A 25,944-nucleotide genomic window follows, 5' to 3' on the forward strand; every position below is an offset into this window, starting at 1 on the left:
CAGGTTCCCCCATAGTGTATGAGTCACAGAGAGAGTGTGTGGGTTCCACTGATGTATGGAGGAGTGACCTAGTGTAAGTAGTGTATCTAGCAGTGTAAGTCACCGCGGTGAATAAGGTGTGTGGGCTGATAACACTACATAGAGTTCGTTGGATGTGTCTTTAGAGAAGAGCACCTGATAAATTAAAAAAAAATGTAATGTAACTCCATGTTGCATTTCATTCAGAACTGAGGCGATGCCACTCAGCTAGCAGGTTTCCCACGCTGCACCTCTCCCATCTTGCAGTCGGCCGCGGTACGGAAGCCTGACTGATACCAAAGTACTTGGATGCTGAAGTCAGCAGCGCTGGCAGACGGGTGACTCCACGGTCACATAGTAGGTATTTGCACCGCCGTCGATTCCTTCACACAGCTCCGGCCAGCTGTCACCCAACTGCCGACTTCGGAACATCCCATAAACCCTAAATTGCCACTGCACATCCCGCACCCTTATTATTTCGTATGCTTTCTCCTAAACACAGCTGATTGTCAACTGCACGAACAATTTATCAGGCTCCTTATTGTAAGGAAATCGGTATTAAAGCTCTTGTGCGTTCTATAGCCTGTTTTTATGACTTATTTGAATTTTGTTTAGCAGAAGTTCTCATGCGTCTTGAAGCGCTTACTGCTATAAATGAGGCCTTTCAGGTCAGCTGTAACTATTTCCACATACTTTATCTGCCCCAGCAGACCGATATCCTGCTTTATTTCGCCTATTGCAAAATCTGGATCAGTCCTTAAAGACCCATGTTGATGACTTGGTTACGAGCGAATACCTTACAAATCCAGGTTCCAGTAACTCTTGCCTCCCGTTAAGCGAGGCGGGTCAAATCGCCAAGTCCAGCCTTGGAATCCCAAAGATGCCTATGCCTTTATCTGTTTTCCCTCCAAAGAGTTATCCTCTTTACAGTATGTCTAACAGGTGGTTTCAGGTTTCTCCTGCACTATTGTGCTGTTTGAGATTCCTCCCACAGATGTTTTGGGTCTTGCCGTTGTTGACGGAATGGACAAAAGCTGGCTGGGGGGTGGGGGGGTGGGCAGGAGGCAGTGGGGACCTCTGTGGTGCTGGATGAAGCACATTTAGGGGAAGAGGACAATCACAAACTGTATATCCTGTGCTTTGAAATTCCTACCCCTCTGCTTTGTTTCACTTGACAGCTTGAAGTAGGGACTTCAGCTGTGGGGTTTCTAATTACTTCGAAGAGGTAGTGCTGTGGGACTCCAGCAGTACATTCCTAACTAAGGGGACGTTGATGCAAAACAATCTCAGCTATTTACTCTTTCGGCCATTTAAATGTACAGTGTTTTGTCGCGCTTGGGTTTGTGCTTTTTGAACTTCCTGACATCGAGAAGATGCTGGTGGAACAGCTGAGCTGTAAAACGGGCACTTCTGAAAATGTACTTTCATCTGTGCAGTCCAAGCATTTCCAACTAGAAAAACTTCATAGTTGCTAAGATTCTTAGGTGTTTCACACTGGAATTTCAGTATAAGGAGAACGCCAGTATTGATAACATCAGTTATCCAAGACCCCATTCGATACGTGTCCGTCAAAATCCATCCTGATAACGTCAGGTGTCCGATTGCTCAGGGCAAGAACAGCTTTTATAGAGAATATAAAATAGGAACTGGCAGGACTCTGCACCATATGCTGGGCCATATGGTGTCTCCAGGGAAAGAGCACTGAGGTTTCAGCCGGTAGGACTCTGTTGTACGGACCTCTCACCTGAGAGCTGCTCCTTCTCAACGTGTAGCACAGCAAAAAAAAAAAAAAAAAAAGCCATATGGTGGACTGCCAAGGGGCTGGAGCACCAGCTGACATCAAGTAAAGCAAGGAGAACTTGCATAAAGATCCAGTGCAACCATGTTAACGTGAAGCTGGTGTAATGAAGCCCAGCGCTGTGATAAACTGAACCTTGTACTGCTCATATGTGGACCACCAATCTGTGCCGTCATCCCAAAAATTAAAATTATGGTGAATTTTGACGGAAGAATACTGCCTAGGTCAGAGTACTCAGTATAGCCTGTTTCTGCGCTGTTTCCCCATGTTTTTTACCATACCACACGCATCTGTATATAATAGTGACCTCATGTAGCAGATCAGTGCAAATTCTCTACAAAGATGACACACTCAGGACGTAGTATCTCTTGATTTAATAACACTTTAAATATCTTTACATTCTTTATTTCAAATAAAAATATATACATTTATATCAGATTCTAAATATAGAGAACTGTTAATAACTTTAAAAACGGTATGGCAGCATGCAGCACCTCCTCGGAATAGTTGACGGCAAAACTCGGTGGAGATAAGTGCCACTTTCCAGTACGGTATTTACAATACAGTAATTTACTGCAATCAGTGTTGACACTCAAGTTCCATAAGAGAAACAAAAGCTACTCTGCTATTTTGAAGGATAAAGTTGGGGGGAAAAACAAAAAAACAAACAGAGTATTCGATGCAAACTCCATCTTCAGCACTTCAAAAATGGTTCTTCAGAAACAGACCAAAATAAGTCCCTTGAGTCCAGGGGGCATTAGAAAACCATCCTTGGGACGTTGGCTTTCGGCCACAGCTCAGTGCCTTTGGCAGGTGTGAAGACTTCGAGAAGAGTTGCTGCTGGGGTCGCCCTTCTGCGTTCGGCAGCTGAGGCCGTCGGCGCAGTCACAGCGCTGGAAGAGCTCCAGGTTATGGGTGCCTTTTCGCTTGTGCTTGGTGCACACCTGTCCCTCCGACAAGACGGGCTTGCAGATCTTGGACCAAAAATGGCGTGCGCAGCACAGACCTTCTGAGCAGTCTGTTGACCTCAGGCAGAGGTCTCCTTCCTGACCTGGAGGAACAGGTGAGCGAGAATAAGTTGTTAGAAGAGGAGCGAGATGCACGGGTCATCAGCGTGCTGCACGGGCGATCCGTGGTAAACTCAACTTTCGGCGCGCGTGCACTTTTCAGAGCGTACCTTTGAGCGACTGCGGGCGTCCGGGAGCGGGCTGTTTGGACTGCGGTACCGAAGTGCTGTTCTCGTGCCCGAAGGAGTCCAGCAAAACCGCGTCCGTTCCAGCTCCGTGCGTGGTGTCGAAGTCGATGGGCGTACACACCCCTGAAACAAAGTCATCCCGTTAACGAAGCCACGTGGAAACGCAAGGGGCGTCCGCGCATCAGCCTGAGACAAGGTTCAAGGTACACCCCCACCCCACCCCACCCCACCCCACCCCCCATGGGGCACCTCCTCTGGGTTAATAAAGTCACCCAGATCCCCTTGATCTCTACTACCAAGGCCGTGCACTTTGTGCGCGGGGTTCCCGCAGCATCCGAGCGGCGCTCACCGTTGCTGCAGTAGTTTCCAGGGCAACAGACGGCGTCCCGGACGCAGCGCTTCTTGCGCTTCCTGCAGGGCACACAGGCGCCGCGCGAGCCGTAGCAGAACTCGTCCTCGGCGCACTCGTGGTCGCTCGTGCAGCTCACGGGCTTCGTTCGTTCAGAGACACAAATCGGCACGTTAGCTTCCCTAAAAGCGAGTTTGAAAACGCGAGCCGCCACTTCATCCAAATCCACTTGACAAGTTGACACATAATCATGTATCGATGTACAGCAGTCAATTACTGCGTGATACAGTAGAGACACGGCACGAGGCGGCTGGTTCCCCACGTTTCACTGTCACTGAGCAAACACTCCTCTGTCCTCCGTATTATAAGCAACGGCAAAGATCCTCCTACATCATGTACTTTGTTCTCTTACACTATCTACTATTATACACTTTGTTCTGCATGATCCTACTTACTTTGTTCTCTCACACTGCCTATACACCCTTAGTTATATACATTGCTGCGCATCTGTAAGCTCGGTGTGCGGTCTATTTGCTGGCACTCCTGACTCCTTCCGATCCTTGTCCCCCCTACCTGGAGCTGGACTCCGTCCACCGCCACGTTCACGCTGCCGCTGTCAAAAAGCAGCAGGATGTCGGGAGCGGCGCTGACGGGCTGCGCGCCCCCCGCGGGGACGCTCTTGATGGCGTTGGACTTGTGCGGGACGGCGGCGCCACAGCTGCCCTGGATGTAGCCCAAGAGGGCGAGCCAGAGGGCGACGAGCGAGTTCGCGGGCACGGGCTGCATGGCTGCGCGATGATGCGGACAGATGAGATGGACAGATGATGCGGACGACGTGTGCTGCTGCTGCTGCTGCTGCTGCTGCTGGTGCTGCTGGTGCTGCTGGTGCGCGCGGGCGCTCGGCTATAATATCCGTTGGGAAGCGAGCAGCTCGCCGCGCCGAACACGGACTCGTTTCCCCCCCACCGACTCCTCTGAGAGCCCAGGCGCCCTCGTGCTGGATTTATACACGTGCGGCTGTTTGCATTCCCGCCCCCGGCGATGTGCAACAAAAGGGGGTGGATGAAATTTCAAAGGGTCGCAGCGCATGACGCTCTGGAAGGCAGTTCCCATCCTAGGGTTTCACAGCGTGTGTGTGTGGTGTGTGTGTGTGTGTGTGTGTGTGTGTGTGTTGTGTGCGTGCGCGCGCGATTGTCAAGTGAGTCCTGCCGAGCCTCGCATCAAACACACGCGGGGAGAGACGTCGCCCTCTAATGCGGGCTTTACTCGGGATTTAAAGGATGTCGCTGGAAACCGTTGCGGCTCCTGGGGAGCTTATGGCATTTGCTCCTTCATTTACAGTCAACAGCGCTGCAGCAGCACGTGCACATGTTACATGGGGGGAAAAGGCGCCCAAAAGAGACACCGCATCTCCTAGGAATGGCATCCGAGGCAGAATGTGAATGTTGTCAATATTGTCAATATTGCGCTCTACTACGTTCCTGCACTGAAATACTTGAAAGGCGTCATGTGGCGCCGAATAACGGGACACGTAAACCAGTTCTAATGGATGGTTATTCGGGTTATTTTCGGTCCATTAGCTCCATTTGATAAGCAATTGTAAGGGGGAGGGGGGGGGCCTTTGAAATGCACTTGACTAAACAAGCGGGGCAGATCAAAGGCAGATATGCAAATAAGTGGAAGTAAAAAAAAAAAAAAAAAGTTTGCAGAATTAATTATCATCCAGGCTAAATGCTTTAAAACAAATATGGAGTGATTAGCACTGAGGATTAAGAACCCAAAAATCGGTCCCTCTGAACTTCAGCTGTGAGCAATAAAACAATTAGACATTTTTTTTTTAATCAAATCCGGGTGATGCTGGGGTCTGCACCCCTTCATTATTGTGGAATAAATTGTAAATTAAATAAGTTTATGGGTATGCAGAAAAACAATGGTAAACGCTGATGATGGTGATGCCGCTGACGCGCCACAGACTGAATTGAAACCCGAAAATGTATAAACCGTGATTTTGCGCTATTTGGCGCTCCTTGCAGACGCAGAATATTTCTGTACAAACCTGTTCGATTGATTCCCAACCTCGTTTGACACGTGCTTACGTATTATTAACGTCTACTCGGAATTCCAGTTGAACGAACTAAAGAAACGCAATACACACACACACACACTCACAAATTGTTTTATTCCTAGCGCCTAAGTCGATGAGCTCCAATGTCTCTGCACACAGAACAGCTGTAAACTTAATTCCCGTTAGAAACTTTTCTTTAGAGGAATAACCTCATACCCCCCCCCCCCCCCCCCCCAGGATGTGATGAGGGGCCCTGCTGAGGAAGATCAATTAATAATCAATGCAATTTAAAAGAAAAGCAAAACGCACAAAGGGCCAAGCAAGTGAAAACATTTAATCCACTGAGCATGTGATGCATTTTCCTTTTTTATTTATTTATTTATTTTTTTTTGGGGGGGAATGGTGTTCGGTTTGCGAATTCTGGGGGTCACATGTTCGCAGGCGCCTAACACTCGGATGATTTAACAGTTTCCAAGCTCATGTCTGCCAAATACTTCTGATAACCTTCCAGATAGAAAGGCTTTGATGCTGTTTACAGAGGTGGGTTCTAATAGGAGCTACAAGACAAACGTTCAATACACTTCATTGAGCGTGAATTGACGGCATTCATGGGCGCTTTCGGGGCCCTTTGGCGCTGTTTTAATAGTACATCGCGGGCCTGCAGTGCTGTAAAATGAAGCGTGTGTGACGGAGCCTTTGATGGAGGGGACATCAAACGGAGCACAAGCCGCATGTCTTCATCGGACCAGGGCAGCCATGGCATCTCAACAAACAGTCCGTTTGCGCGCCTTTCTGCGCCTTTTTCCAACTCTGTCTGTGCGCAAGCAAGTAGAAATATTAAAAAAAAAAAAAAAAAAAAATTGAATGCTGGGTGATCTTCTTGTTCTTCTCGAAATACCCCGTTTGCCACCTTAATCCACGCATGGTGTGAAAAATCGGACTACTTACATGTAGGTTTCCGTGAGGTGGAATGTAAACGTGCAACTTTTGGTATTTACTTTCAGGTTTAAACCACTGGCGAGTCGTTAGCGAGACGCGTGCGCTCACTGCTCCACCTAGCGGCCGACGTGGGTATCTCCTTTAATTTGCTTTTCTCAAAGCGAAGCTCTTGAAAATCACTGCAACATTTCCTCGCTATTTATTTATTTCTTATCGTTTCTCTTGCACCTTTCGTGAGTTTCTTAAAGTGGTCCGTGGCATGGAAAACGTTGAGATCCTTTGTTTTAATATTTTATTTGCCTGACTTCTTTTATCCAAGGTTATTTTATGCTTTTGTTACTTTGAGCTATTCACTTGTATAGCAGAGCATTTTTACTAATTCAAGGTAAGTGCCCTTTTCATGCTTTTTTACTTTTACAGTTGTCTTTAACTCTTTTTTTTTATTTATTGTTTAAAAATCTATTTTTCCCCTTAAAACCAGCATAGAATTAAATACATTTCCCTACTTGTAAAAACTTTGCATTGACAAAAATGTCCACCCATAACATGATTCGCATTATACTGCTCAATTAAAAAAAAAAAAAGAATAATCATGGAACATTTTACATAAATCAAGGCATCAATACCTCCCCAAGCCCTCTCAGAAACCAAGAATTCAAACACATTTCCACATAACAGCCTTGCTCAGGGTGCAGCAGCCCGAGCAGGGATTCGAACCCGTGAACCTGGGACATACACAGGGATTTTGGCTAAAGACTGAACTTTGTGCAAAACATTTTGTGCAACTGAGTTGTGTGGCTCATCCCTCTGTAACGGAGTACGAAGTAACCTTTGAGTGTAAAGCATAGTGAAAATGCCACAGTTGTGCGTGGGCCGGAACAACGTAGGCCCAACGCGTTAGCAGTGTGCGGGGGGGGGGGGGTGATCTCCAGTACGAACTTGTTTCTGTGTTGATACATGGGCACGCTGCTGTGCGCTCCGCTGTTTGAAGATGAATAAAGAACTAAGCTTTTGTTGCACTAATTGCAGCCGGAGTCCTATTAATATGAGCCAAGAGCGTTGCCACATTTTGCACATTCCATATCATCCGCTTCGCACGAACACGGACTAGGTCAGGCATTCTCATCTCCTAATTGCTTTCTGGTCTAGGAAAAAGATAGTAATAAGTTTTATATGTAACTATGGGAATTAAACCAGGGTAAAATAGCAACCCCTGCATCGAAATACATAACTAACGCTAAACTGGTCCAAAATCTACTGTTTGATTATATATATGTTCTGTAAAAATTGTTGGCTGCTTACGTGTGCTTTCAGGTTTTGTACCGTGGATTGATGGATTGTTTATTACCTAAAAGTGAAAGTCAGCGCAAAATTTATTTGCAGGTACTAATGAGATTGTTTTATAAATTAGTTTATTTTAAAATTTTATTTTACCCGATTTTGACCTGTCTGTGGCGTAGGACGAGGCTCGGGGAGGAGCGAGGTCTCACATCTGGAGCCCTGACGCTCATGGGGATCAATGAATGTGCCCACAGGGGACACAGTCTGGTGGTTGAAACTCAAAAATTCGGCTGGAACATAACCACTAACACTCTTATTACTGTGAGCTCCAGATAAATGTGTTCCAGGTCGTCGGTTCAAACCCCACCTGCTACTGTAGTACCCTTGAGCGAGGTATTTACCCTAAATTACTCCAGTAAAATTACCCAGCCGTATAAATGGGTAAATAATTGTAAGTAAATTAACACTGTAAGCTGCTTTGGAGGAAATAAATTTGACTGTGTTTAGCTTGTATTTATTTGTGATTTGAGGACATTACAGGAAGCAAGTCCACAGGATTTTAAAAAAAAAAAAAAAAAAAAAAAAGGTGCTGCAGATAGAAAAACAGTTTTAATGGCAACTCCCAGCAGTTTATTCCAGTTTTGTCCTTTTTCTTGTATGTTGAAAATGTAATTTAAAAAGGTAATAAGCATCCAGTACTGGGTACTTGTGTTCACTTGTCTTCCGTGAGCACCAAAGTACTTACTTACAGTACTTTTCCGATTGTGCCGTTGCCGTCTTCTCATCGAGTCAAAGGGTCAGGACCCCGGCACACGTTGCACCTTGCGGCACCAGGGTTTGGAACGAGCGGGACGAGCAACGGCTCGATGTTCACGAGGACACTTGGGGGCCACGTGGGATTTTAGAAGCCCTTTAAGAGGGAAAGTCTTTTACACAAAGTTGCCGGTGAGAGCTGATTGATTGTGTTTCCTCTGCAGAAGGAAAGGATCACATTTGGGATGAGTAGCTGCTCTGATTTTTATGTTAACTGCCATCTTTCCAGGAGAACCTTTTAATCTCAGCGAGGGCGTCATGGTTCATTTGTGAGTTAAAGCCTTTCAATGTAAAGGTACTTGTTAAACGGCCATGAGGCCTCCAAGTGTCCTCCTTGACATGGAGTCAATGGTCACCCCCTGGACACCTCCCATGGCAAGAACTGGCTTTGCTCAGTGAGAGGACAACTCGTCTCACAACAGTGCAGGGAATCCCCTCCGCCCTTCTGGACATTTCAGCAGGTCGGTCAAATTAGCGCCGGTGAGCAACGTGGTCGACGATGTTGAATTTTTCATTTCCATCGTTTTGGCCAGGGCTGTGGAGTCGGTGCACAAAACCTTCGACGCAGACTCCAGCAACCCACTAATTGCTTCCGACTCCACTGCACTGCCCAAAAGTTGCACATTATTTTGGGGGTCGACTTACTTATCTGGCGAATATCGGCCTAAACCTATATTACACCTCTAATTTTTGAGTGTTGACTTACGCGCCAGCATATATGGTACATTTTTACCGACTCCAGTAACCCAATAATTGTTTCCGACTCCACAGCACTGATTTTGGCAACGTATGATGTGTCCTAGGATCTTGGATGGTGTTGAGAAGCAGAGGAATTGATTTATCACAATTATAAAGGTTTTTTTTTTTTTTTTTTAAATTTATACTTATCGATTAACAATCAACTACTTATTATATATACTACCCCCCCCCCCAAAGTGACTGTGTGGAGTTGTCTCCATTTCTGGTTCTGATTCTTACCACCCATGCTGCCCCCCCGTAACTTACATTACTGGTGCACGTGTGGGGTGGCCCCCCCAAAAGGGACCACCCAGCGCAGAAGGAACGCAGTGGTACGAACACTCGTGCGCTCTTCGCATGAACTGTGTGCCATTGTTGACTTTTCACAGAGACGGCCCACGGCGAAGCGCGTCTCGCAGCTGGGCCGCAGGAACGAAGCGGGGTCACGCCGAGTCCTTTCAAAGTTGAGGTTTTATTGTAAGAAAAGGCATATAAATAGCGGAACAATAAAAAAGCAGCAAGCCAGGAAACGGGGGCAACAAATCGAGGTGTTTGGCTTTGTCATGCAGCATTGGACAAATCTTTAGGTTATTTTTGGATGCCATTGATTTAAGGCACTTGCAACTATGCCAGACTGCCGTGTACAGTTAAAGTAGAGAGAGGGAGCTTACAGTCATCAGTCTGATGATCAACGCCAGGAGATCATTCAAGTCTGTTTCAATAAAGTCAAGGACAGCACACTTTGCGTCAAACAAAACTAAAGCTAATATACTTTAACAATTCAAAGTTGTACATGTATCACAAAATATTAGCACTAAATATTTATTTACACAAATATTAACCTCTGGTCCTAGCAATAAATAAGATTTCTCTATTTGTTTATCCAGCGACGTGTGGTACAGTCATTTGAATGTGAAGAGTGGCAACATTTGAGCGTGAATATCTGCGCTAGCTTGTCATAAGAAGTGTAGAACTGTGATTTTAGACTCAGGAGGGCTGAGTTCGGCTGCGTCGAATTACTTAGTCGTCGATCAGGTGTATTTTGAAGACATGTATACGGGGTGATTGATTGGTCAATCTTCTGCAGGTCGTGAAAGCCTATGACACTGTGCCCCCTGGTGGTTCAAAGAGTGCATTACCTGTATACTGGATATGTCTCATTTAAGGCAAGGATTCACATCTCATAACGAGTGAGCGGCTCTATAAACGATACAAATTAAAATACCCGACAAGATGACCGAAGTGTTACTCTCTCCCGAGGTTACAGAGCAGACCAGGGAGCATCAGTTCCGTTTCCCTTCTTTCAGAACAACGGCTTCAATTGTTAAGCCTTTCAAGAGCTCGGCTTCGTAACGTAACGCAAATGGAACGCGTAAGCTCGCAAATCAGTGCTGACGGGAGACAGTGTGGAATACAAACGCTTGAGCTTCGTGGGAAAAGTGTGGCCAAAAGCTGATGCACGTGTTTTCAGGTTTTACAAGAAGAACGAAACACTTGTGCTTCTAAGTTAAACTGTGTAAATATTGGTACATATATGTGTGTGTGTGTGTGTGTGTGTGTCTCGGAATATATATGCAATATATACATATACATGATGTATGTGCTACTTTACCATTTAATTTGACTTTGAAGTAACATTCAGAAGTACGGTGAGCACTTTGGAAAGTGACTCAGACGGGAGTTTTGCGGATCTGTGGTCCTGTTCACTCCAGAGGACTAAAAAGACGGCGGTCTCTGACTGCCAGGACAGCAGCGTCGGGATAGCCGAGGACGCCAGATGTCCTCGAAACAGCTGGATGAAAGGCAGAACGCAGAGCAGGGCTCTGTCTTTCCGTACGTGGCTATCCCACTCAGAAAAGAAAACACGGATCCTAGAAGAACAAGAACGGCACTGGAGAATCTGTGGCAACAAAAAAAACCACAAACTGTCGTCAATGTTTTCTTTTTTTTTTTTTTGAATTCTCTGTGAGGTTCAGCTCCAGACCTGCTTCAGCACGGCTGCACGTGCAGCGACGGAACGCCGTAACCGAACCGTCAGGCCTCGGCGCCACGTCATCCACTCGAGCGGCATCGGCAAAGGCATTTCGGTGACCCAGAGCTCAACTCCTTCCCTTCCTCCGTCCTCCTTTTTTTACAGCTTCTCGGCGTTTTGTTACGAAATCATTCCTCCCCGAAGACGACACGCGTCAGCGCCGCAACACGGAAGCCGGTTCACGTCATGGAGGATTGTGGTTAAAAATCGGTGTCCCAGCCGGAGTTATCGTCCGGAGGTGGGTCATCGTTGTCTTCCGGGAAACTGTCAAAGTTGCTCGTGTCGGTCGGTGACGTGACCTGGTCAACAAAGACCTTTCATTAGTGACTTGACCGTTGGTCAGCTGTTACTGAGCAGCTGGACAACTCAAACTATACACATGTCACATGATGGGTGGCACAGCGAGTAGCACTGCTGTCTCACAGAGCATGGGTGGTGCTAGAGGATGTGGGTTCGATCCCTGCTCAGTCTGGGTGGAGTTTGCATGTTCTCCCTGTGTGGGTTTCCTCCGGGTGCTCTGGTTTCCTGCCACAGTTCAAAGACATGCTGTCCAGGTTCCCCCCCAGTGTGTGTGTGTGTTCCACTGATGTATGGATGAGTGACCCATTGTAAGTAGTGTATCTAGCAGTGAATAAGGTGTGTGGGCTGATAACACTACATAGAGTTCATTGGAAGTCGCTGTGGAGGAAAGTGTCTGACGTACCTTCATTTCCAAAAAAAATGTTTAAAAATGGTGGCAATAGCAACCAGGAGTCTGATAAATAAATATTTCTGCATTTTAACGGAGGCCTCGGAGCACATGCAGACATGCCCTGATGCCTTACATGCTTCTGCTTCAACCGAAGCTCTATAATCTGCTTTGAGAACATTAATCTTGAACGTTTTTCAGGAACAGAGGGATTCGGAAGGCAAAGCCTGTACTTACACTGGGAATGATAGGGGGTGTCAGAGTTCCTTTGCGTAATCCTTCCCAGTTAAAGCCTTCAAACCACCTAGGATCCAACAGAACCGACTCTTAATGGAGGGCTGGAATCTGCCGTTTCTCTCACGCTCATCTCTCGCCAACATCACACGCTCACCGCTAAGCCTCCTGCTCAGCCGTCACTTACTTGTGCTTCTGGATGTCTTTGACGCCATTTTTTAAGTTGCCCAGCCTTTCTGAAGGGTTGTCCCTGAAATTGAGCACCAGTGCATCCAGTGAGTCCATGCAATAATGTCGAAACCACGGGAATTAGCACAGAAAATGTTCTTGTCGAGACTCACCTGCACAGTTTCTTTATGAGGTTGGCTGCGTTTTTGGTGATCTTCTTTGGAAATTCAATCATGTCAATACCTCTCAGGATTATATTGTAAGTTTTCATTGGATCTGGGCCTGAGAACGGAGGGCTAAAAAACAAAAGACAATAAAGCATAAATATTACTTCATCCAGCTGCCGTACCTGCCCAGACAGAAGGCAACCCTCGCAGGTGTTCCGCAGCTCGGCTGCTCTGCCCAAATCACTCAAGTGCGGAGGTGCAGCATGACAGTGCTTCACGGTGTGGCTCGAGCACAAAGAAATGGTTTCGAGGGCAGCGGGAGATGGACAGTTGAGAGCTTCAGTTTCATAATGCTTTTGGGAGATGATCTGCAGAGCAACACAGCGAGTTCTGCATCCATCAAACAATGGCGAATAATCGCCGATAAACGGCACTAGATTTCAGAGGAGCCATTCGCAGAGCCTTGATGAGCCCATGTCAGATCATGCTCTCTTCCTCTGGATGCACATGGAGCCTGTCGGTCTATCAAGTGATATTTGGATACCCTTTGCCTGCTGAGAAACTACGGACAAGTTTACACATACCTGCCAGTGAGGAGCTCATACATGAGGATGCCCAGGGACCAGTAGTCTGCAGAGATGTCATGTCCTTTATTCAGGATGATCTCAGGAGCTACATACTCTGGTGTTCCACAGAAAGTCCAGGTCTTCTTTCCAAACCCAATCTTTTTGGCAAATCCAAAATCCACCTAAGAAAAAAACCAAAGATGTTTTCGGGACATTGTATACCCCTCGCCCTTTGACCCCATGCCGGCAAAGGCAAATTCCAAGAGCAACACGTGCGTGGTTTTTGATGCAGTCTGAGAAGCAGGATATCCACTCACCAGCTTGGCATAGCCTCTGTGATCCAGAATCAGGTTCTCTGGCTTGAGGTCTCTGTAGATGATTCCTTTGGAATGCAGGTAGGCGAAGGCTTCGACTACACACGCTGTGTAAAACCGAGTTGTAGAGTCTTCAAACGAACCTCTGCAAAGATGAACCCACGAATAAATGAATGCCTGGGATTTATGACAAGTGTGGTCAGGTATCCTGTCAGGGCTTGTCTAGTCAGTGAGAATGGAGTGAGATTACGCCTTAATGACGTCTTTGATCCACAGAAAACATGGCACAAGGTGTTTTACTCCTTCGCAAACCACCAGTGTTTTGTTGCCCAATATAGAAAGGGAGCGCGCAAAGACGTTTGTTTTTACTGAAGCTTTTTTAACATCCATCCATGCCCAGTATGGTGGACATGTTTGATGCTCACTCGATCACTGAGCTTGGCATTTTTGCTGCATATTTTCGCCGACTAAGGTAACATTGTGAACACGTACAAAGTGAAAAGAGGGTGAAGTAGGAAAAGGATGTTTATACGCACTATGCACTGACCCAGTGGACAGCTGTGGTTGGTTTACAGATGGATGATTCAACCTGACTGTTGGATGCTGACCTGTGTGGGGTTGTGCACGAACTCTTTGACTCTCATTTGCTCATACACATCAACCAAATCCACAGACTGGTTCCAGAAACTCCCTGCCCTGCCAAGCTCAGTGATCAACTGAACATTGAACTCAACCACTTGAGTGACTCATCTCTTCTTTTATTTCTAGAGGATGTGTTTCAGAGAAGTAGTTTTATGTCAACTCTTTTCAGTCCCCCGATACTTACCTGTCCCTAAGAATGGTCCACAGCTCTCCTCCAAGGCAGGCCTCCATCAACATGTAAAGGTACTTGCTGTCCTTAAACGTCCGGTACAGTCTGGGGGGACAAAACCAGAAAAAAGACCTTTTATCTTAAAGCACCAAAGGCCAAATGTGTTTAGAGATTGGACAGGTAATCCTAACCCCAAGGAAGTACATTAAATATTCATGTGTGTTCTCTATTTCAGAGGTCTGGTACGATTTCCATTGTTTCTCCACTGCCTCTCTGACATTGCAGTGCTGATGTGATGAAGTAAGAGACCCTGTTAAATCAGAGCCAACCACTGGCCATGAGATTCTGTTTGTAGTGTTGGCCAGAGCATCAGCCTATGGTCCCAGCCACTCCTGGGGGCGCGGCTGATGTACACGTCTTCACCGCACAAAAGGTTTTAACTGTAATCCCCGAGTGTCCACTGTCGATTAATGTGCACTGCTTCTGCAAAATGAAACCTTATGAAGGATTCTGCAGTTTTACCCTTGAGATTCACAAATCGTTGATTCACAATAAACGGGGAGATACAAGAACCGTGTTGGAACAGAAGTTTTTTCCAAGAGGAAATCAACAGGGTGCAACTAGCATGCAAACGCAATGTACCTGACAATGAAGTCGGAGTGGGCTTCCTGCATGATCTGCTTCTCTGAGCGGATGTGCTCTTGCTGTCGCGTGTCCACGATGTGCCTCTTCTTCAGGATCTTCATTGCAAACGTCTTCCCCTCATCGCTCTTCAGCTGTACCTGCAAGGGCAGGGCAGCGCAGGGCTTCAGCAATGGAACGTGCTCACGCTGCACTTTAACACCGCTTCAGTATCACGGGCCGCGTAAACATGGGACAAGTAAATTCGAGTGGAGCTGAGCTCGGCAGGTCCGCGGCCTTGGGGAGATCCGCTGGTTCCCCTAATAGCCTCCTATGACTCATGGTCCATACATAACCTTGAACGCGGCGGGGTGCTTCTTGCTGGGAGCCGAATTCTTCACATTGGGTAATTGAGGGGTGGGAGGTGGCATTTGATCCCTGCTATCTAGCAACCCCTCACGCTGCAGCAAACCCCAGCGGCCGAAGCGAAAAGGCAGCTTGTTTTTACCACGGTGCTTAAAATAGAGCGGGGCAGCCGGGTTGGGGATTCCGCTTTAGGGCTAACCCATGGGCTTCTCTTTTCCTGTGCTGGAAAAAGACTGCATTGCATCATTCTGCGGGTATCACGGTGTCACATACATACCCTGGTAACTGTGCAAGGAGCAGATTCACCACAGACGCTTTCAACATCCAAGAAGCAAATAAAATGTGAACAAAGACAAGCAAAAAAAGCAAACAAAATGTATTTAACGCACATCCGTGACTGCAGTAGATGATGTGAGCACCAGTGGCTGGACAGTCTCCAGTCATCTTCAGACTAGTGCTCACTGGTAACCTTTCCTTCATTCCAGAACAGTAGGATTATTGAAAAAAAATGTACAGCCCAAGCACTTTCACGCAGTTGCGTCATCACATCGCAGGGCCAGACAATGAAATGTGCAGAAATATCTTCCCGCACTTCTGGGAAACCATATGAAGTGATTTGTCTTACATGCAAGAAAATTCTGGAGGAATCTTGGAATAAGTAACACTCGGATTCACCGTCTCGCTCTTTTAAATTCTGGTCTATTTTATTCCAGAAACATTATTGGGGGGAAAAAAGAAAAATCAGGATGTGAAGAGCTCCTTAAAATACAAATCCCAGTGCTGTCACAAGGCTACATAACTATTTTAGTCAGTGCTTAGTCTACATGGAAACTTACCCCAAATAGATCTGACCTGAAAATGCACCAAATTATTGCAGGAAAACAAGACCAACACATCAAATCCACATTTTTATCCTCAGCTTCTTATGTATAAACAGTTTTATAATTTAGAAGATCAGTCAATGCCCTGTCCTGACAAACAGACAATTGTAACTGTTCTAAAAGGAAAATATAAATTAGTAAAAAGCAAAGCCAAAATTTAAAAAAAATATATATGTATATATCATTAATTAAAACCACTCCATCATTGTGTTAAACTTGAGATTCATTATTATTTCCTGTGGCTTCAAGATTGACAGGATGCTACAGAAAGTGTAATTGAGCTCATTACCAGGGTACGTTATGCAACACATTGAACCTTGAGCCCTGGAACCACCGAACCCGTTCTTGCTTCTCGCATCTGACGGCTAAAGCAGGGCATGAGCGATTTTATTTTAGTTCTTGGCACAAAAATATGTCTCACTGCGTTTGCATACTTGTAAAGCAGCTTTCCTGTGATGGTTTTCATTTGATCGTAGGTGTGTCGAACCGCAAAGTGCGTTGGTCTGAACATTTCCCACATCCCTCCGTTCATCCCAGCATCTGAGAAGCGTCAGTTTTCGTGACCGTTTGCATTCAGCGAATGAAGCTGAATTTCAGATGCCTACGTTTTTTCCTTTTTATTCACGCTGTTAGAGTACCGGTGAGAAGCGTGAGGACACTTTGGGAACACCGTGGGTGATACCTGTACGAGACAAACCGGAGGGTGCAGCGAAAGCAAAGCAACACGCCGGTGTCCGACATCCCCGGGAACTTCTGCAGGAGAGACTCGTCGGCTGAATGAATGGTGAACAGAAACGAGTTCCCAGCACGCGGATTCCCACTTTTCGCTGGTACCGTGTGTCATCATAACAGCAATTTCCAATATCCAAAAGCCCCCGTTTGTCCTGCAGCGCTAATGCATCACAAAGGGCTTAGAGGACAAGAGATGAGAAATGACAGCAGAAAGCAAGCGATGGGCGTCTTACCAGTTCCACGCGGCCGAATCCTCCCACCCCGAGCGTATCGATGATGTTGAAGTCGGCCAGCTTCAGGTTGGAAAAGAAGGCGTTCTCCGCTTCGTATCTGCATTTTTTAAGGTGGAAAAAGGGGAACTTCTTAGAGGTTTGGATGAAGTAGGTGATGGGGAAGGACAGGGGTGGGTGGGGGGACGGAAGGCTGCCGGTCTTCTCCCGGTGCTCCCGCACTGGAACCGGCACCGGCATCGGCATCGGCTCGCGCATCTCGCGCGCCTCTTTGGTCCGACCGAAACTGAGTAAACAAGTTCGCTGGTCCTTCCGAGCAGCGGCAGGCCCTACTGCACGCTCTACTCTGTATTCATATACTCGTTTTGGAGCGCAGAAACAACAGCGCCGTTTCCCGGTTAAAGCTTCGACGGAGGTGCCATTTCCATTTTACATTTTGCTGGCTCTGGATTCTCCTCACGAGGCGGGACAGAGAATCGCCGAAGCCCCTGGGATCTCCCTGCATGAAGACCTGTCCGCTGCGCTTACCGGACCCAACCTGGGCTAAGACAGAAGAAGAACTTTCTGAAGGAGAGTCAGGCTAAAGGAGGCGCATCGGGCGGAGGATGCAACACTCCAAGAGGCGCGACGGGCGCTCGGTTTCTCCTCGGGGAGGCCGAGGGATCTCGCAGGCTCTGCTGCAGGTCTAGCCCAGAGCGAGCAGGAGAAGCTGGCAGGGCGAAGGAACTCCACGCCCGTTCGAGCGGTACTGGAGAGAACCTGCAGCCACAGACCATGGGGTAGGTTTCCGTGCCAAAAAAAGCGCAAGTGTGATCCCCTGCAAGCCCCCAGCCCCTACAAATACTGCCCGGCTGAAGTCAAAGGCTATTATTAGCAGCGGGGGTGATGCTGAAAGTTCATCTTGGTAGTACAGCACACCCAAAAAACAGTAGTTTAAATGGAATTTAATGGCAATCTGAAGAAAATTGTCCTTGAGCCGCGAGCAGCTTCTCAAACTCATCCAAAATTTTATGCTCCTTTTCACTTTTTCATTTTTTTTTTCCCATTTATCCAGCCAGCATTTTCAAATGCTCCTCATGTTTTAACACCAAGGCCACTATGTGGAAATCTTCTCCCAGCGCAACTAGTTTAACGGTGTTTGGTTCACGCCGAAAGGCATCGCTGACCGTTGCAGGTATTCAAAGACGTTAATTGCTTTCCTGTAAGTTGCTGGATGTCTCGCGCAGAAATGACTAATAAACTGTTCCTTAAGGCTGCACACTTTGAAAACGATGCTGAGTTTCACCACCCATTTACTGTTACTGCGGGCCATACGTTCATCTGCCATAACCTGTTGAATGAGAGTGCCGCCTTTGTAATTATCGCAGCTGCACCCGAGTCGTTTTAAGTCTGAGATTGCTGAGCGGGGACGACCGTGCCAGTATTTGGAGGACACTACCTCAACCGCCAAAGTGTCCTGCCAGGGGTGCCAAGGACAGATCGGCGGCGGAGAGAGCAAGGGGGGTGTGTTGCCCTTTCTTTCAGTCTAGGCCGAGCAAGATTTCAGTCGGCCTCCCGCGGTGAGATCAACGGTGCCACCTGCCCCCTCCCACCCCAACCCGCCACCACCGGCGACAGGCCAAGGAGCGGGAAGCCTGGTCGGCCAGTGCCCCCACACGGCTCATACCGTAACATTACGGCGCCACAGACTGGCCCGGATGCACTTCTTTATTAGTAACCGTTTATTTAGCGGCTCCCTTTATCCAGGCTGACATGCAACATATGCTAGTCTGCCTACCTTTATTTAATTGATACTTTTCCCACAAGTAACTTCTTACATTTATTCATTTAGGTGAAGCTTCTCTCCAAAGCAATTTACACTGTTACTTACAATGATATATCTATTTGTACAGCTGTCATTTTTACTGTAGCTTTTCAGGGTGAAGGGGGGGGGGGGCGCGGTGGCACAGCGGGTTTGGCCGAGTCCGGTGGGTCTGGGGTTTGAGTCCTGCTTGGGGTGCCTTGCGATGGACTGGCGTCCCGTCCTGGGTGTGTCCCCTCCCCCTCCGGCCTTGTGCCCCGTATTGCCGGGTAAGGCTCCGGCTCGCTGCGACCCCACTCGGGACAAGTTGTTTCAGACTGCGTGTGTGTGCTTTTCAGAGTAAGTACCTTGATCAGGAGGCATTATAGCAGCAGGGAAAATGTGAACCTGGGACCTCCAAGTTTAAAGGGGCCTTTAACTACTATGCTGCCTGCTGCCCCATGATTTACCCAGCTGGGCAGTTTTTACTGGAGCAATTCAAGGTAAGCACCTTGATCAAGAATACTACAGCAGGAGCTGGGAAATTACTGGAATTACTACATTCATCAGAGCATCTCCCAGAGATAGGCTTTGACTTGTCCTGGCAGGAAACCTTACTCAAACCCATTACCCTTTGGTCACGAGTCATGTGGAAAATACCGTACACCTGTGTCTGTGTCATGTTTCAGAAGCTGGCCATTGTCGGGCGGCTGTGACATTGTGAGCAATGCTGACGGCGGACATTTCACCTTGGGAATAAACAAAGTCAATGACATCAGCTATATCAGCATTTTGTTATAGAGAGAGTACGGTCAGGAAACCTCCCATAACTAATGGTGTTTCATGACTCCACGGACACGATTCGTGATCACTGACTCGTTGAACCCATTTTGTACTACTTCCTCCATTTTTGGACAGCGTAAAGTTTGCCAGCTTGTTTACGATCTCCATGGTTACCAGGTTGCTCCCCCTGCAAAGTGACACCTGACTTCCTGTCTTCAGCGAGTCCTTAAGAGGAACGAGCGCCCAAGGCTCGACGTCACATGACCGGAGCAATGCAAGAGCCACGGACGGACAGGCGATATGTTTACAGACGCGTGCGCTCAATGGCATCTCGCTGATCCGAGACACTGTAGAGATTTTCCACAACATGTGCCAGGTGTCTGCAGCCCTGAAATCCATCGGGAGGCACGGTGGCACAGCGAGTAGAGTTGCTGTCTCATAGTGCCTGGGTGGTGTGAGAGGACGTGGGTTTGATCCCTGCTCAGTCTGTGTGGGGTTTGCATGTTCCCTCTGTGGGTTTCCTCTGGATGCTCTGGTTTCCTCCCACAGTCCAAAGACATACTGTTCAGGTTCACCCATAGTGTGGGAGTGACAGAGAGAGTGTGTTCCACTGATGCATGGATGAGCAAAACTCAACTTTATTATGTTTTTAAAGAGCAGGTGAGAGCATGCTGTAGTCAGGCTTTGTCTTCGAACTGAATTTATATGTTCTGTGAAATATTGAATATGAAAGATCAGAAATTGGCCCGCTAACAAAGCGCAATAAAATGAGAATGTCCCTCATCACTCCTCACTCATCCCAAGTGCCGTTTTGTCTTCTGCTGATGCTGTAAACGTTCATCGAGAAGTTCATTAATCCGAATTTCACCGTGTTGGGGCCGCTAATCCCACGGTATTCCAGGAGAGCGGCGCGGTAATTTATGAGCCGCGGCAGAGCCCACGGCGTGAATCTGAATGCGAGTCCTCCGGTACGGCCCCCTCCGCACAACCCACAGCGCAGGCGAACCCGAGGGGGAGGCCTTCCCTCCACTCGGATGCACAAGCAACCTCCCCTCCCCCCGCGAAAACGCCGTAGAAGCAGAAACGACTCCATTCTGGAGAGGCGGAGGCAGGTGGCCCAGGTGTTCCTTTGCAACACAACAGATGACACAATTATAGCAGATTCCCAAACGGCGCCGGCCTTTGGCCCGAGCGAAAAACAATTACAGGGGCCACGGGGGGGGTTGAAATGGCTCTCGAACTTGTCACACTACATTTCCTTCAAACCGACTGCCTTGTGTCTGGGTACGAAGATCACATCGAACCGACGCAGCCATCTCATCGGTTCCGAGGAACACAAAGTAACAACATGCAGAACCGGCCCAGATCGGCCTCGTTGGAAACAAGGAGAAAAGGCTACGAGCCGCACCGTTGATACGTGAAAAATGTGCCGATTCTCGCATCAATTCGTCTTCATTACCGTCTTGTTTCGGGTAAAAAGGTCCTGAAGAATTCAGCTCTGAGGTCAGTTCATTTCTGCACTCATTCGAGTTGTAGCATAAAAAAAAACATGGAAAACAATGCACTGCTTTTGTTTTCATGTCTCTGTGCCTATAATCATAATTATATATACTGTATATAAACTGAATAAAATCATATCTTGTAAAGCTTATGGCAATTTTTTTTTTTTTAACCTTAGTTGTTGGTTTCTTGGATATCAACATTTATTTATATTAATTTAGCTGACCCTTTTCTCCTAAGCAACTTATTATTATATTAGGGTATCACTTTAAATATGATACCACTGAAATCATACATACAGTAATATCATCTGCATTGATGTACCTGTTCTTTATTATTACCTGTTTGCTTACTTTATTACCTGTTATTACTACCTGTTTTTTTTTCTTTATTTTACAGCTTGGTAATATTACTGAAATTAATCAGGGTCAAGTATCGTGGTCAAGGGCACCATAGCAGGAACAGTAAGCGAAATCCAAGTTCTTCAATTGCAAGCAACAGTTCTAACCGCTACGGCACCCGCTGACCCGTCTACAGAGCTCACACACTTCATTTCGGTCTTCCCGAGGTAAATGTCAGCCACGCAGGTTGTCTCAGTGGGCCTCGGAGCTCCAGGTTTAGATCAATACCCAGGATCGGGTCCATATAAATAGAGTGTGGAGGAATGACCCTCCAACCCCACCCCCGCCACCGCTCAGCTGAGCCCTGCTCCATCTACAGCACACACACCTTCTGTAAATAACTCATCCATAATGATGGTGACCACCCCCCCACCCCACCCCGAGCAGCCTCCGCGACGACCCGCACCGGAACGTTTTGTGTCTTTGCACGGATGACACCGGACCGAGATAGCCCCTCCCCGCCCACCCCACAATTCCACGACCCCACCGACCTTCTCCACACACTCCAGGCTGTCAGACCGAACTCAGGGTGTGGATATAAATAAACGTTTTATATAACCGTCTCCTAAGATTGCGTTTCTCCAGTCAACAAGGCTATTTCACGCCTCCTGCCAAGCACGTTGCAAAAGCTCCCGTAACAAGGGTTACTTTGTGATCTCCAGTTCAGCGATTACACTGCAGGACGCTGACATGAGGTATACTCTAGTAAAGACACATGTACAAGTGTGACATCGTGTAGTGATGCGGAATCGTATGCTCAAAGCGGAAAAGTAACGATAATGAAAAAAATTAAAATTAATAAATAATACGTGGATGGCTACGAATGTATTAATTTTTTTTTTTTTTCCCCCCCGAGCTATCCAGGTAACCCAGCCTGTTTGGAACACAAGGTCAGCCCGGGTCGCGGATTCGGACCCGCAGCTACATATAGAACATTTTTTGCGCCTGCACTTCTCCGAAAGGACAGCATGTGTCTGGAAACGTGTGGCAGCTGTACGCTGACACGCTCATACCCTTCAACACCCGTCCCCCTCCCGTGGTGCAAGGCCGCAGGATTTGGATCAGCCGGAGCAGACACAGGCCTTTAGCCTGGAGGTTGTTGGTTCTAGTCCCCGGCAGCAGCCACAGGGCCGTAACCCGTCGGTTGCTGGTTCGAGAACCCGGACGGGGTCTTTCTGTTGTATTGGTGACTTCGCCTAAATCATTTCACTGAAATCAGCTCTGTATGCTAATAATAATGTAGGGACAGCTATAATGTAGTATGTGTAACAATAAGGACAGCTGGTACTGAAGTGCTGAGAGCTGCTGCCTTCAGATCCATAGGTTGCAGGTTCAAATCCCATCTCTGGCTGCAGTACCGTTGAGGAAGGTACTTACCTAAATTCCAGTAAAATTACCCAGCTGTATAAAAGGGTAAATAACTGCAGGTAGTTTAACGTTGTAAGTCGCTTCGGAGAAAAGCGTCGGATAAATGAGTACATGTAAATACCTACAGGATACGTACTGAGCTGCCCACCCCCAGCTGGTGTTGTAATACCAATACAGTACCATGAAAACAAGGTAAAAAAAAAAAGGAAACACGGGTTAAAAACTGCAGGGGAAGGTGCACTGTGCAAAAACACACAGCTTCGCTGACGGATAACACAAAGCCACCTGACTTCCTGACCCCCCTCATATTCAAGGCAGGAATTCTGGGTAAAATACCCAGAGGCACCTTGTTACCGCCGGCGCCTTTAGCGTCAGTGTCTCGGCGAGTGCGCGAAAGCCGTGTGTACAGAACACGCCACGCTGTTCTGACTGCTACCGATAAGCGTCGGGGTCCAGCAGACGCTCGGCGTCCGCGGGGATGGGCTCTGGGCTTCGACGAGCGCCGTTATCGACACACACTCCACGGCGAGCGAAGTGGAGCAAAGGCCTAAAAAGGAAATTAAGCATTCCTACCGAAGGGCCTGTTTACTTTAAGATATGTGAGAGGACGGGGAGCGGATCGTCTGGTCCGTCTCTCCGAGCAAAAGGTGGAATATTAAACTGTGAATCAAGGGATTGTAAATGTCATTTTTCATGAACTTAATGTACTTTTAACTGCCGGATGTTTTGGAGCAGCGCGGGTCAGGAACACATTCTTCACATGGATGTTAAGAGCCAGTAGACAGATATGACCGCTGCACCCCCCTCGTTCTCACCAAAGTGGATCTTAGTCAAATAAAAAAGAAAGAAATTTAAAAAAAAAAAAAAAAAAAAATCTGGTGTGTGTCCAGCACCACATGGTTCACTGACGCACACAAAATCGGTCGCTCCTCAAGCCTGCACACGCCTGCTGAATCCAGTGCTACTGCAGACACACGGGGACAGTAAATCAATATATCATTAGTCAATTAGTCCTATTGACATGTTATAAAAAACAGGACCGCAGGGCTTAACCCTGGAGATACTGCATTATGCCAGCAAAATACTGATCCGATACTCTATTTCCTCTGTGATCACTCAAAAAAGTCATTTAAAAGACAGCGGTTCAGGATATGGCTTAACAATCTCACACTAAAACTAATGCACCTGCAAAAAAAAAACCGAATATCAAAATATCAAGTGTTAGATTTAACATCATTTAATACTGGACTTTCAAATTTAATTGAAACTAGGAGTGTTATTGTGAACCAGCAGAGGGCAGACTGGAACTACTGGATGGATGGATGGATGGAGGGACAGAGGGATGGAGGGACAGATGGACAGATCGATGGATAGATGGCTCTCCACACCATACCCAGAAGTGACAGCGGGACTGAACTCACAACCGGCGCCCCAAAGGGCGGCTGGAATGAGCGGGAGCATCAGGCTAATGAGCCGAGTGTGTGACCGCGGCACTGCGACACACTCCACCGATTCATTAGCCAGTCAGATAATCAATGCAACAAAAACGAAGTGAGACCATGAAAGGCGCCGAGAGATCGCAGGGGTCAGTCCGGTCAGCGATCGCTCCTAAACTGGTCGACTAGCGTGCCAACTAGCACAGATTTCTCCAGTGTCACTCATCAATCTGTGACGACCGGGCTGTTGGAACAGCATAAAAACTGAGGGGGGGGGGGGGGGGAATAAAAAATATTTCAAGAGGCGGAAGGTAGCGAGAGACCGAAGGACAGCCAGTGTCCCCTGGGTGACAGACGGAGAGCCGCGAGCCAACAGAATAGAGACAAATGTTCTCCCATTGAAATTAAAGCCCATGTTACAAAGTCCTTGGCTGCATTTCGCTTTAATCGTGCTGCACTGCCAGGGAGTGAATAAAGACCATCATAATATATCATTTTTGGCCTTTTGTGGGTTTTCTGGATCTAATCTTTGGATCCTGGGTAAATACAACAGGTGGCGGCAGGGAGAAAATAGGCTAGAGTGGAAGGTATTTATTTTATATATATATATATAAATAAATACATAAACAAAAAATATTCATATATATATACACACACCTTATATTTATACAGACATATAAATGAGAATTGAATGTTTCTATACTATATATGACAACTAAGTATATTTTTATATTTATTATATATATAAATATAATCAGTTCTCTCACATAGATGTATAGCGTATATATAAAAAAACATTTAATTAGTTCTCATATATATGTGAACAGTAGTGGTTGCTGACAGTTTTTTCCTCATCAACGAAATTACCTTTAACTGACGATGTGACACTTCTGACAGCGATACATGAGAAAATCCATCATTAAACGGAAATATCTTTGAAAGATCCTAAATAAAAGCACAGACATGTTCCTGATTTTTCCTTCACCTTCCAAATGCATCACAAAACAACTTATTCCGTCGAGGACCGAGACGAACGCAGATATTCATGCATTATTTACAACTGTACCCCCCCCCCCCCCCCAAAGAAAATGTACAAATTTTGATTCATGCTGTGTTAAATGGGGCGTTACTTTGGAGGTTGGCACGACCGAATTTCCTGCGGTCGGAAGCTGCAGGAAGCAGGCGAAAACGTACAGTCGGCACGAACAATAGATTCTATGTAAGTGAAAATAAGGTATTCGCCTCATGGTCGTGAGTGAGATGCGTTTCCTCGGAGACACAGTGGCATTTTGGAAGGACCAAAACGCTACAGAATCAAAGGAAATAAATGCGTATTTGTTTTGCGTCTTTTGGTGTTCTGCCCCCTGCTGGGGGAAGGCCGAGCTGCTCCTTAACAGTCACGCGCACGGAGCTTTAACTTAGCTGCCATCATCTTCAACTTCAACTTGGGGGCCCGTGTTAAAAGCTGTGAAACGGGGGAAAAAAAATTGACAGCGTGCAGAAGAACATGTGGCGGCACAGCGAGTGCCTGTGGTGGTGCGAGAGGACGTGGGTTCGATCCCTGATCAGTCTGTGGAGTTTGCGTGTTCTTGGAGTGCTCTGGTTTCCTCCCACACTCCAAAGACATGCTGTTCAGGTTCCCCCATAGTGTGTGAGCGACAAGAGTATGT

At 47.0% G+C, this 25,944-nt stretch overlaps 2 protein-coding genes across 3 annotated transcripts in view; both read right to left on the reverse strand.

Moving 5' to 3' along the window:
* Positions 1–2,300: 2,300 nt before the first annotated feature.
* Positions 2,301–4,316, reverse strand: dkk1b (dickkopf WNT signaling pathway inhibitor 1b). The gene is made up of 4 exons (XM_018761027.2): positions 3,934–4,316; positions 3,361–3,502; positions 2,994–3,134; positions 2,301–2,867 (listed from the first exon to the last, which is right to left on the reverse strand). The coding sequence occupies exons 1-4, from the start codon at positions 4,144–4,146 to the stop codon at positions 2,614–2,616; spliced, it is 750 nt and encodes a 249-aa protein (XP_018616543.1). The 5' UTR covers positions 4,147–4,316; the 3' UTR covers positions 2,301–2,613.
* Positions 4,317–9,787: 5,471 nt separating this feature from the next.
* The window catches only part of prkg1 (protein kinase cGMP-dependent 1), a 108,330-nt gene continuing 92,173 nt past the window's right edge, over positions 9,788–25,944 (reverse strand). For both annotated transcript variants that reach the window (XM_018761197.2, XM_018761196.2), the window contains exons 10-18: positions 17,010–17,106; positions 14,819–14,958; positions 14,192–14,281; positions 13,369–13,510; positions 13,070–13,233; positions 12,492–12,614; positions 12,338–12,400; positions 12,154–12,220; positions 9,788–11,527 (exon numbers count right to left, since the gene is read on the reverse strand). In XM_018761197.2, coding sequence (XP_018616713.1) covers positions 11,429–11,527; positions 12,154–12,220; positions 12,338–12,400; positions 12,492–12,614; positions 13,070–13,233; positions 13,369–13,510; positions 14,192–14,281; positions 14,819–14,958; positions 17,010–17,106 — 985 coding nt within the window. In that variant the 3' untranslated portion in view covers positions 9,788–11,428. The remainder of the gene's footprint in view (positions 11,528–12,153; positions 12,221–12,337; positions 12,401–12,491; positions 12,615–13,069; positions 13,234–13,368; positions 13,511–14,191; positions 14,282–14,818; positions 14,959–17,009; positions 17,107–25,944) is intronic.

This window comes from Scleropages formosus, chromosome 24, assembly GCF_900964775.1.
Source record: "Scleropages formosus chromosome 24, fSclFor1.1, whole genome shotgun sequence".
Classification (NCBI taxonomy): domain Eukaryota; kingdom Metazoa; phylum Chordata; class Actinopteri; order Osteoglossiformes; family Osteoglossidae; genus Scleropages; species Scleropages formosus.

Bases quoted from the DNA above. Each gene is read 5' to 3' on its own strand.
- dkk1b (XM_018761027.2), bottom strand. From the start codon at position 4,146: ATGCAGCCCGTGCCCGCGAACTCGCTCGTCGCCCTCTGGCTCGCCCTC. The intron at 3,503-3,933 runs GTAGGGGGGACA...GAACGAACGAAG, and splicing joins TGGACGGAGTCCAGCTCCAG to CCCGTGAGCTGCACGAGCGA. The intron at 2,868-2,993 runs GTACGCTCTGAA...CTGTTCCTCCAG, and splicing joins ACGCCCGCAGTCGCTCAAAG to GTCAGGAAGGAGACCTCTGC.